The 13105-nt window shown below is 38.2% G+C and overlaps 1 protein-coding gene across 8 annotated transcripts in view; it reads left to right on the plus strand.

The window, feature by feature from the left end:
• The first annotated feature begins 854 nt into the window (after window positions 1–854).
• LOC149226956 (ubiquitin carboxyl-terminal hydrolase 25-like) overlaps window positions 855–13105 on the plus strand; it is a 228913-nt gene continuing 216662 nt past the window's right edge. For 5 of the 8 annotated variants that reach the window (XR_016247760.1, XR_016247759.1, XR_016247757.1 and 2 more), the window contains exons 1-2: window positions 856–1280; window positions 1857–2313. Coding sequence is in view for 3 of the 8 variants with exons in the window: in XM_089377644.1 (XP_089233770.1) it covers window positions 1118–1280; window positions 1857–2313 (620 nt within the window). In the remaining 5 variants the exon portion in view is untranslated. Of the gene's footprint in view, window positions 1281–1856; window positions 2314–13105 lie in introns of all 8 variants that reach the window. The other 3 variants (XR_016247758.1, XM_089377645.1, XR_016247761.1) reach the window with 2 other exon arrangements.

Raw genomic sequence — 13105 nt, forward strand, 5'->3', positions numbered from 1 at the left:
CGATGAAGAAAAATATAAAATCCAACGAAAAAAAGTGTTATAAATTAATTGATACCCAAAATTTGAATCGTTACTCCATGTACTCACTAAAAATTATAACTATATATTTTATACATTTTTAATAAAAACCGTTGAAGAAAAAGTATTATAGATTAATCGATTCCCAAAATTACATCATTACTCTATCTACACACCAAAAATTATAACTATAATTTATGCATTTAATACAAATAATAATATTGAAATCAAAATAGAATTAATACCTCAATGGTTTAGCTACAAATTTTGATTATGCAATAACAAAATGATGAAATTCATTCATTGAGATTCGCAATGTAATATTTTCGAAAATCTTTAAATCCACTCGAGACATTCACATCTATTTTCGAACTTTTATTATAAATACTTTGAAGATTTTTAACACCTTTAAATATCTTTGTAGGCATTGACATCTATTTGAACTAACTTTAATGCATATGTTTTTGAATAAATTTAATTCATCAAATTCTAAATGTTCCTTACGATGTCGACATTAAGAAATCATTGCTTAAGTGCAATAATTACCATTTGAATTATGAAAGTTCAAACTTATTGATCATTTTATAATGAGCATTATTGATAATGGATAATATAATTAATGAAAACTAAAATGCCTTAACCCTTAAATTTTATGCTTAACACCATAGAGACATTTAAAACACGTGGGATGTACAATGGGTTTAGGATCCACGAAGTGGTATGGTCATGTAAAGACGTGCGTCCTCGAACCCTTACGGAATGTATTAATCAGACATTTCATCGAAATGATGTTGACCGTGACCAACTTTTAAAGGGGCCATGGTCATCCAGATCCTGCCCGTGTCCTAAATCGAGTAATATTTATTCATATCACAAAACCCCGTGGAGCCTCTAGGTGGGACTTTTTCATGCTGGCCAGTCCGTATGTAAAAACCTTGCAATATTTAAATACACAGACAAAAGAGAGGACGAGGAGAAGAAGCAGAAGCAGCTTTTGCTGCTATGCTCGTTCTTCTTCGCTTAACAGCAGCGATAGAAACCGTGCAAGAATCGGAGGGCAGGGCATGGTAGGAGCGGAGTTAGGGTTTCATGAGAGCCAATGGCCTTGGAAATGACATGGCAACGGCCATTTCGTCGCAAGGGCCCGCCCGTAGGGTTCAGAAATCTCGGGAATACGTGCTATCTTAACAGCGTGCTTCAGTGTCTCACTTACACGCCTCCTCTGGCGAATTTTTGCCTTCGAAATCTGCATTCTTCTGTATGTAAGTACATGTCTTTAATATCTGCAAATTTCGTATCTCAAAACCTAGAATTGCCCATTTTTTCAATTTTGTTCTAGAAAATCCATAGTTCAAACCCTAGAATTGTGTGAAATTATCTTTAATGATCATAGCTCCATGCTCAAACCGGAGAATTGCGTGTCGTTTCTGTTATCTTGCGTTGTTTATAAGTTTCCTGTGTCATGATCGATGTTTCTTTTAGCGGAGATCGATGTTTCTTTTAGCGGAGATTGATGATTTACATGTAGTGAATTGGCACACGGAAAAGAAATCGAGTTTAAAGTAGAACCAAAAAATGGAATTTGCTGTTGCGGTCGAAAGACCTTGCTTTGCGTTTGCTTTCTTAGCAAGATTTTTTGTCTGGTTGTTAAAGTTGAATGAAATGCCAGCCAAATGCAAAATTAAGGGGAAAAAGGATCTGTGGTTAAAATTCAGTCAGTGAAATGTTAGCGTGATTTCATGTCTGGTAGTTAAAACTGAACGAAATGTTTTGTTAGAGAAAAACAACAAAATAGGGGATTTGGTGATCCTGGCTAAAATTGATTGAAATGTTGACAGGCAAATCTTGGGAAGGCCACTGCCCCTTTTGCTTGGTGGAGAAGCGCATCTTGAGGTCTCTAAACAGTGACATTCCGCATGATGCTCCTGTGAATATCCAGAGGTCTTTAGAACTCTTTGCGAAGCATTTCAGGTCTGGAAGGCAGGAAGATGCTCATGAATTTCTCCGTTACTTGATTGAGGCTTGCAATGACGTTTGTGTTAAGCTTTACAAGGCACGGAATAGTCAAGGTGGTAAGGCATCAAAGGGTGAGCCTGATACCATTGTTAAAGATATTTTCGGCGGTGTGTTGCAAAGCCAAGTCAAGTGCCTTTCCTGCGAAGCAGAGTCGAACAAGATGGATGAAATTATGGATATCAGCCTTGATATATTGCATGCAAGCTCGTTGAAAGAAGCCTTTTCTCGTTATTTTCAGTCGGAGCTGCTCGATGGAAACAACAAGTACCGCTGTGAAAAGTAAGCTTGCAGGACTAATATGATGGTATACAGTTTTTTTATTTTTATTTTTTGGTTCAATATTTGGACTTTATTTGAAACCACTATTGACAAAAGTAATACTACAAAGAACCAGACACATTGCCATAAGAAGCAGCGAGTCTATTAATTAAGTTTCCTGTCCTGGTAAATTACAGTTTACCTTTCTAGCCCATAACCAGGATGAAATCAACAGAGAGAATGCTACAGAACTTTGTTATGTGTCAGAATCATGACATAAAGTATAGGCAGAGTATGACAACCCTACTTTAGGCGGGGAAATTAATTCTAATTTAGATAATTTTATTTAATATCCCTGTCATGTAAAATATTTAGAGGTCGTATATGCAAGTAAGGTTAGGGTGATGGAATTTCAAAATGTAGTTGCTACCAAAGGCTATCACTTATTCTATATTTCTGGCTTTCACGGATTAGGATCTAGGTTACAGTGGATTCTTGGAAGGGGGATAGGAGTAACCTTACAGTAGGAAAACTATATGTGGAGGTTCTTCTAACGTGGAACCATATTTCTGTAGTTCAGAGAAAATATTGAGTAGCATACTGATGCAAAGTTCCAACCTTTTTCTTTCATATTAATGTGCTAAAATTGGTGGCAAACCTTTTCCTATCATGATAATTTCCGAAAAGTGGTGGCCGTTGATGGATTGGTTAATGGGGGCCATTTTGCAAAGGGGTGTCCACTGTCAATTAATACATGTTTGCTTTGTTCAGGTTAAAGTCAATTAAATTGAGCAAATCTTGCATATTTCAATTAAAGTATCATAAACTAGACCTTCAGTTTTTTGATCTTGTTTTTTTTTGCTTTAGTTTAATCTGAAATGTCAGCCCGTGCAGAATGGCCCTTAGTTTATTTTGTCACCAGTTTATTGCTTTGCATCAGTTTGGTAGATACTGCGATAAAATGCTACTCAAGCGTTGATTTATATTAAGCTTTGACAAAAAATAATTTGGTATAAACTAAAGCCTAGACAGTTAGGCCTGTGCATAAGTACCTTCCTGAGCTACAAACATCAACATGGCTTGCAGTGGCTTCTATTAAGCTGTGGGGATGTACTCTATTTCATCTTATGTCACATGTATAAGTGGAGTGTTCTTTGTTGTCCAAACATTCCATATTTGCAGATCTGATTTTCAGGTTATGTTCTCATATGATTATTAAGTAGTGTCTACTGCTGGTTATGCATGTTTGTTTGACGTAACATTGAGTGGACTTTGTTAACTAATTTGACAAACACTTAGATAAATGGGCAGATTTATAGCTGTAGTAAATCTGTTGTAAGGAGTTATTTTCAGATCTGGTTTATGTTGGAAAGTGTGCCATAAGGGCTGTGAACATTCCTCTCTTGATGTACATTTGTTCAGTTATTTATTCCCTTGGGCTGCCTAGTGTTTTTGGTTGAACAGAAGTGAAATATAAATTGCTGTAATTTATGTTAGTAAATCTGTTGTAATAAGTTGTTTTCAGATCTGGTTTATGTTGGAAAGTGTTCCATAAGGGCTGTGAACATTCCTCTCTTGATGTACATTTGTTCAGTTATTTACTCCCTGGGGCTGCCTAGTGTTTTCGGTTGAACAGAAGTGAAATATAAACTGCTGTAATTTATGTTTCAGATCCAGTCCTAAGGTTGAATGTTCATGGGAACCTCAAGGTTGAGATGAAGCTTTTGAACTTGCAATATTGTTGTAAAGATAAATTTCGATATCTATCACAACCCTTTTTTGTAGCAAAGATATTCATAGGTTCTCTAGGAAAATATGTTGGTCTCATGGAAATAGTTAAAGGTTTTCAAATGATCCTTTCCATCCAGCTTACGAAGTGAAACCAGTGGTTTCTTGATCACGAGTGGCTAAAGTTATAGTTCCATTAAAAGAGAGCATGTCCATTGGGTAGGAGTTATCATAATGGTGGAACCCCAAAATTTGAAGCCTGTTGAAATTATATTAGAATCAGGAAAAAACTAGATGACTATATATATATGTATATATAATATTCAAATTTTGATATCTATCCGTAGTAATAATAATAATGATGTGGAGATTAACATAGAAATTGAAACAGAAATTGAAATTGAACATAAATTGAAATAGAAATTGAATAAAAATTGAAATTTACATGTACATTGTGTTAAGGCCTAAATCTACCTCAGGCTGAGAAAGGCAGAATCTAGGGTAACATCAAACCACGCTTAACCTGGTAGCTAGCCCTACCATGTCGGGAGAGGGCTCTCTCCTTGTCCATCTCAGTAAAATATGATTAATGAGGTTTGAGATGACCGATATAAAGACTAATTTTAGGTTAGGTATATGCGCAGAGGAGTTTGATTGAATTTAATTTTGTTTTACTGGCTCAAATGTGAAAGGCAGATTTGGGTCTGGGGAATGGACACAGTCTTGCAGAGATCTCTATGGGGCGAGGTAGGCAAATGGTTTAGTACTTCAAATTGAGTGAGATGGAGAGCTTTAAGACTGGTGAGGAGTTGGAGAGAGCATGAAAGTCTCAAGGATCCTCTTCAAACAGCTGAAAACATAAATAATTAAACAAACCCTAGGTAGAGCACTGCAACATTAATGAATTCTACCTTTATCCTTGTTTCATTTAGTTAAGATGAACAGAGAGAGATGATGACATACATATACATGTAAACTTGCAATTACAGAAGGAAAAACAATACCAAATCAAGTTGCCACAAGAATCCCACAAAGTGCTGCAAACCCTGGTCTATTCCTTTGCCAAACCGCAGAGATAAATGTACAATAATGCTCAAAGCATTCACAAGAGTCCAATCTTTTCCAATGACTGAAAAACTACTAGATATAGGCAACAAACAACTCATGCTAAGCTTTAGGGGTCGAATTCATGAGTTTAGGAGCTGTTTCAACAAGATCTAAACTAAGAACTGAAAAGTAGGTAGTGGAACAACTTGCCTCTAAAACCTAGGAAACTGACTCATTCAGTTGCAAACTACCTTTTCATGATGTATCTACCTCCATGAGTGAGATTTTAGCATATTTACATCAAAATCTATCAAGTTACATCAAATTACATCATGAGTTTGACTATTAGAGAGAGAAAAGTCAAACTGAGAAAAAACTAGGCGAAAAACAGAGTTTTTTGGCAAAAATGACCAATTTTCATCTTGTGCGCCGCGCTACTTTATAGCTGATTTTGGAGGCCTTCCCTTGCACCAAATTTGCTCCAAGTGGGCTTGTTGGAAAGGTCTATCCGTCTACTTTCCAGAACAAGTGAAATTTTTGAATTTGGTGTCCATTTGCCCCTCAAAAAATGAGTTCTCCCAACACTGCTTCCTGTGTGGCCAAAAAGGGGTAGAAATGGCATTTTTGAGGTGTTTTTGACTCTTTTAGAAACTCAAAACCTGACAAAATTTCTTGGCCATGTGTGAGCATTCATATTTTTGCCTGAGGAATCCAAAAATGTTGAGTTTTCCTCCAAAGGAGGTCCCTAGCAAAAGCGCGCGCTAGGTGGCGCGGTGCACCAGGCAGAAAAACCTGTTTTTTACTTCAAAAATTCAAAATTTGCAAAAAGTATTCCAAATTTCTTGAAATTTCGGTTGAGTATCCTTTATCAAGTGCTGTGTTGGGCTTAAGGAAGCCTCAACCAAGATCTGAAGTTTGTCTTGCTCTTTTCTCTTCCTCAATGCTTTCCTCAACTTGGCTTTCAAAGTCCTAATTCATGCTTTGTAAATCTTGTTTTTTTAGGTGACTGCTGTTTGATGAATGGAACTGATGAGGGGGAACAATGAATGAGGAATTGTGATGCTGGTTGTAGGGTTTTGGGAAGTGGCAGGGTTTAGAGATGCTAATTAGGGTTTAGGAGTAATGGGATTAGGTATTAGGGTTTTTATTTTTGGGGATAGGGGGATAAGTGAATGTAAATAAAAGAGGGAAGGGGAAATGAGATGAGTGAAATGTAGTGAGGGAATGTGAAAGTGGTATAGGGGAATGAGACATCAAAAATTGCAACTTTGCAAACCCTAGACAGCTTTCTAATGAAACTGTGCAACAAACTAGGGTTTCAATTTTTACCAATTCACACACCATCAAAGCTGATAAAAACCCTTGCAATGGCACTATGGAATGCTTCACTTACTTGTTGAATGAAGTTTGCAAGGTTTGGGAGCTTTGTAAGATGATTTGAGTGAAATTTGGGCTAAGTAGGCAGGTGCGTCGTGCCTTTTTGCAAACCAGTTTTGGAGGCCTTCCTGGTGTCCAAATTGGGCGCGGGATAGCTCGTTGGAAAGCTTATTGAGTCTACTTTCCAAAACAACTTGAATTTTTCAATTTGGAGTTCATTTGCCGTGTCAAAAGTCAAATCTCCCAAGACTGGTCAAAATGTGCAAAATGAGGCTGCGTAAAGGCAAAGTGCTGTTGCAGTCAACTTCTGAAGGTCTTCCTCAACCCCAATTTGAGCTCATAATAGCTCATTGGAAAGCTCTGTGTCTAGTTATCATTTGACTCACCAAGCAAGTCGTTTGGCCAACCAAGCTAGGAGAAATCTTGATTTTCCCAAGGTCACTTTAGAGGTGCATCAATTCTCCTGAGGCAACTATATTTTTGACATTTTTCTAAAACCATGACACTTGTGTAAAAAGTGAAGGAGGTTTTTCTTCCTTGGCCTATTGTGGACAAAAACCTCTCTCATTTTTCTCAAATTCATCTTTTCTTGCTCAGAAACATCATTGGAGTAAAACCTATCCCGATGTGTGGAACAGGGGATTTGTCAAAATGAAGTGAAATGAAGGGGATAAGGGGCTTCTAAATTCTTGAGAAAATTTTGGGAAATAGGGAGGGATTTTAGGAAGTAGGGGAAAGTGGAATTTCAAAGATTGAGTGAGGGGAAGGGGTCCAAAAGGGCAAAACACAGGCCTAGCCTAGAAAATTGTCAAATTGTAGCAAGAAACTAGGGTTTGTGCGAAAATGAGGAATTTGAGGGATATCAGTGATGAGAAGTGTTTAATAAGGTACATTAAGGATAGGGGAAGGTGTATGAACATCAGGATACAAGTTTTGCTGATGATTTGACCATCCAAGAGAAATTACTTTCAAAACCTTAGGAGAGAGAAATGAACCTTACCTAGGCACAATTGAAGCATGAACAAGGTGTATAATGACCCATTGGAACCTGACATGATGACAACAACCCTCTGAATGATGGTACACTCAGCTGAATGTTGACATGAACCGACATTTGGACAACTTTGAAAGGAGTGAAAACAAACCCTAGACCTAATACCTAGTGACCAAATTTTGCTTGAAGACTCACTGAAATGACAAAATTTGACCTTGACACCTTAAAATCACTTTGTAAGAGCATGTTTGATCACTGGAGGAAGGTTTCAAAGATTGACACTAACATTGGCTCCAATGGGGATGGTAGCTCCTTGGAGGTGCCAAGAACCGCAGATTTTTGGAAAGTAGACAAGTGCCTTCATCCATTGGGCAATGGAGTCAATAACTCAAGCTGAAATGCATGACTGAAAACTGACGACTTGACGACACAAACTGACTCTCACTCAACTAAAAACTGACTCGATACTTAAACACAACCGACAAATTGGAAATGATGCTCAAAATAGAGATTATTCATCAAAACCTACTCTAACATTTCCATTCATCACCTGATCAAGTGAAATGAAACAACCAATGCAACCAAGTAAGTATTCCGGCTGCTGTTTGAATTCTTCGCAAGTGCTTGCTTATGAACAATAAGAGAGAACTACTGAAAAGCAACTCCCATGAAAACTTGTGAACAGATCCGTTGAATAATATTGATTGACTCCAAAAACACTGCATGAGGATCTTGAAATTCATGCACACTGGGACTTAGCTCATCCAATGGATTGCTTTTCTTCTCCTCGTACCATGAATGCAAACTTTGATCTGAGCTTTGTGACGAGACTCCTGCTGAAAATGACAAAGAAACTGGCTGCCAGATCAAGTTTGTATCAATACTTTTGTCAAGCTCACAGATAGGAGAAGGACTTTGACTGTAGACATCATCCAACACATCAGCTATTGGATCGTGAAAAACTTGAAAAGACTGCTGCCACCCATTTTCTATTGGTTCTAATGAGATTACATGATTCCCTACAGGGTACTCATTCTTTACTGAAGATGTACTATGCAATTTTCCCTTCAAACACTGAAATGATTCAAAACAAAATGGTACGGAATCATCATGCATCATTTGATCATATGTTCCAGCTTCCAAGTCTTCATTTGCAACTTGACAATCAATGGCATTCGGAGGCTGCAACTTTGGATATGAAAAGTCTTGAACAAGGTTTTCATTGCCCTCAAGATGATCCAGATCAAAACTTGTCGACAATTGATTTCTGATTGCATGAAAGTTGTCTTTGACGAATTGAAATGAAGCAAAACAAAAAGGCAAAGATCCTTCACTTACTTCAAAATTTGCTGCACTTTCCTCCTCACTTCCATAGCTGATATGCAACGACTGATCACTGTATTCGAACTGCTGAAAGTGAACTTCCTCCTCCCACAAACTAGCTGCTGATTTGTCTACAAGATTAGCTTCTGTTTGGAGAACATAATCATCATCATACTGATCAAACTTAGGCAAATCATCAGTGTAAAACACATCATCAAGCATGCATGTCATATTAACAGATCTCTCTTCTCCAAGATGATCTATAAAACAATCATTATCAGATCTATGACAACTGGGATAAGAAACAAAATGTTTTGGATCAACAACTTGTTCTTCTTCAATCAGCGAGCCATGGGCTTGAACATTATGCTCATTCCTTGTAGTGATCTTCTGCATCATCTCTTCCACTGCACTTACCAAAATGTCAAGCTTTACCTCTAGAGATGTCGATTCCTCTGGATCTATGTTTTTTATCTTTTCTTCCTTCAACTTTGCCTTTCGGATCAACAAATGAGCCTCTACATCTACTGCACCGTTCTGCATCTCTTCAAGTGTTGCAAGATTCCTTTCTCTCAGTTGAAACTCCATTTCCGGATCAAAGGCACCCGGGTAGTGCAAGAGAGCGGATCCAAGAGGAGGTCTTATATTAACCGGCATCGAAAAATAGACTTGGTTAAACCTGGTAGAAAACTGTTGTACTGTCTCCCATGGCAATCTTTTCAATTGGTTATACTCTTCTATAATCAAGAAAGGGTTTTGTCTGATCATCCACCTGTCAAGGAAAACTTTGACGAACTGCTGGAAATCTGAGATGCTCGCATCAGGTAGGGTTTTGAACCAACTCTTGACTTTGCCTTGCAAAGAAAGAGAAAAAATCCTAATACTGACATCTTCTTCATCAACTTCAAAAAGGTCAAGAAAAGACTCAAAATTCAATACACGTCTCTCACCAGTGATATTGTCGTGTTCACCATCAAATCTTGGTAGATATAGATCATGATTTTTAGGGAAAGCATGGGATGTAGGAGGTAAAATCAGAGGCTTGTATCGATCTGGAATTTTACAAGGTATAGGGGTATGTACAGAAGGTATAGAATCAGTCTTGGTCTCTTGAGGCTCATCAGTTTGAAGACGGTCATCAATCAAGCTCAAAGGCATGCAAATCTTTGGTATTCACAATCTTCAAAGGGAAGGAATCAAATGCAGGCCGAGGATCTTTTTTCAAATACAATATACTCTGCACAACCTTCTTGACATTCTCGGGAAAAGAGAAGAAATAATTTATGACAAAGAACAAAATGTCTTGGATGAAATTCCAACTTGAATACCTAATCTTTCCATATTGTCCTTTCATGTTTCTGCTGGTCAGGTTCATCCTCCAGTGGAGCCCCTTGGATCTGATCCCGAAACTGATTTAGAGTCGCCAGGTGAATGATTTCAGCCTTGCGGTGTTTGATCGTTGTCCACCATCAACAATCAGATCTGAACTTGATTACATTTTGCTGAGGAAACCAGATGTTCAGTTCATAAACTAAACCGAAGATTGACTGAAGCAACGTTCATCTACTATGCACTTGCAGAGCAAGAGCGGTTCGAAGGCTACCTGGCTAACTTTAGCCTCTGTCTGTACTTTAAAAAGCAAACAACAATAACAAACAAACAAACTTTTCTTCCCCAACGGAGTCGCCAATATGTTAGGGCCTAAATCTACCTTAGGCTAAGAAAGGCAGAATCTAGGGTAACATCAAACCACGCTTAACCTGGTAGCTAGCCCTACCAGGTCGGGAGAGGGCTATCTCCTTGCCAATCTCAGTAAAATATGATCAATGAGGTTTGAGATGACCAATGTAAAGACTAATTTTAGGCTAGGTATATGCTCAGAGGAGTTTGATTGAATTTAATTTTGTTTTGCTGGCTTAAATGTGAAAGACAGATTTGGGTCTAGGGAATGGACACAGTGTTGTAGAGATCTCTATGGGGCGAGGTAGGCAAATGGTTTAGTACTTCAAATTGAGTGAGATGGAGAGCTTTAAGACTGGTGAGGAGTTGGAGAGGGTGTGAAAGTCTCAGGGATCTTCTTCAAACAGCTAAAAACATAAATAACTAAACAAATCCTAGGTAGAGCACTGCAACATCAATGAATTCTACCTTTATCCTTGTTTCATTTAGTTAAGATGAACAGAGAGAGATGATGACATACATACACATGTAAACTTACAATTAATGAACAGAGAGAGATGATGACATACATACACATGTAAACTTACAATTACAGAAGAAAAACAATACCAAATCAAGTTGCCACAAGAATCCCACAAAGTGCTGCAAACCCTGGTCTATTCCTTTGCCAAACCGCAGAGATAAATGTACAATAATGCTCTCAAAGCATTCACAAGAGTCCAACCTTTTCCAATGATTGAAAAACTACTAGATATAGGCAACAAACAACTCATGCTAGGCTTTAGGGGTCAAATTCATGAGTTTAGGAGCTGTTTCAACAAGATCTAAATTAAGAACTGAAAAGTAGGCAGTGGAACAACTTGCCTCTAAAACTTAGGAAACTGATTCATTCAGTTGCAAACTACTTTTTCATGATGTACCTACCTCCATGAGTGAAATTTTAGCATATTTACATCAAAATCCATCAAGTTACATCAAATTACATCATGAGTTTGACTATTAGAGAGAGAAAAGTCAAACTGAGAAAAAACTAGGCGAAAAACAGAGTTTTTTTGGCAAAAATGACAAATTTTCATCCTATGCGCCGCGCTCATGTCCCTGTGCACCACGCTACTTTGCAACTGATTTTGGAGGCCTTCCCGTGCACCAAATTTGCTCCAAGTGGGCTTGTTGGAAAGGTCTACCTGTCTATTTTCCAGAACAAGTGAAATTTCTGAATTTGGTGTCCATTTGCCCCTCCAAAAATGAGTTCTCCCAACATTGCCTCCTGTGTGGCCAAAAAGGGGCAGAAAAGGCATTTTTGAGGTGTTTTTGACCCTTTTGGAAATTCAAAACTTGACAAAATTTCTTGGCCATGTGTGAACATTCATATTTTTGCCTGAGGAATCCAAAAATGCCGAGTTTTCCTCCAAAGAGGTACCTAGCAAAAGTGCGCGCCAGGTGGCGCGGTGCACCAGGCAGAAAAACCTGTTTTTTACTCCAAAAATTCAAAATTTGCAAAAAGTATCCTAAATTTCTTGAAATTTGTGCTGAGTATCCTTTATCAAGTGCTGTGTTGGGCCAAGGAAGCCTTAGCCAAGATCTGAAGTTTGTCTTGCTCTCTTCTCTTCCTCAATGCTTTCCTCAACTTGGCTTTCAAATTCCTAATTCTTGCTTTGTAAATATTGTTTTTTTAGGTGACTGTTGTTTGATGAATGGGACCGATGAGGGGGAACAGTGAATGAGGAATTGTGATGCTTGTTGTAGGGTTTTTGGGAAGTCGCAGGGTTTAGAGATGCTAATTAGGGTTTAGGAGTAGTGGGATTAGGTATTAGGGTTTTTATTTTTGGGGTTAGGGGGATAAATGAACGTAAATAAAAGAGGGAAGGGGAAATGAGATGAGTGAAATGTAGTGAGGGAATGTGAAAGTGGTAGAGGGGAGCAAAAAATTGCAACTTTGCAAACCTTAGACAGCTTTCTAATGAAACTGTGCAACAAACTAAGGTTTCAATTTTCACCAATTCACACACCATCAAAGCTGATGAAAACCCTTGCAATGGCACTATGGAATGCTTCACTTGTTGAATGAAGTTTGCAAGATTTGGGAGCTTTGCAAGATGATTTGAGTGAAATTTGGGCTACACAGGCAGGTGCGCTGTGCCTTTTTGCAGACCCGTTTTGGAGGCCTTCCTGGTGTCCAAATTGGGCGCGGGATAGCTCGTTGGAACGCTTATTGATTCTACTTTCTAAAACAACTTGAATTTTTCAATTTGGAGTTCATTTGCCGTGTCAAAAGTCAAATCTCCCAAGACTGGTGAAAATGTGCAAAATGAGGCTGCCTAAAGGCAGAGTGCTGTTGCAGTCAACTTCTAAAGGTCTTCCTAGTTATCATTTTTGACTCATCAAGCAAGTCATTTGGCCAACCAAGCTAGGAGAAATCTTGATTTTCCCAAGGTCACATCAGAGGTGCATCAATTCTCCTGAGGCAACTATATTTTTGACATTTCTCTAAAACCATGACACCTGTGTAAAAAGTGAAGGGGGTTTTTGAATTTTCTTCCTTGGCCTATTGTGGACAAAAACCTCTCCCAGTTTTCCCAAATTCATCTTTTCTTGCTCAGAAACATCATTGGAGTAAAACCTATCCCGATATGTGGAATAGGGAATTTGTCGAAATGAAGTGAA

The sequence above is a fragment of the Pinus tabuliformis genome, chromosome J (assembly GCF_031772625.1).
Source record: "Pinus tabuliformis cultivar Carrire ecotype Pingquan chromosome J, CPIR1, whole genome shotgun sequence".
Classification (NCBI taxonomy): Eukaryota; Viridiplantae; Streptophyta; class Pinopsida; order Pinales; family Pinaceae; genus Pinus; species Pinus tabuliformis.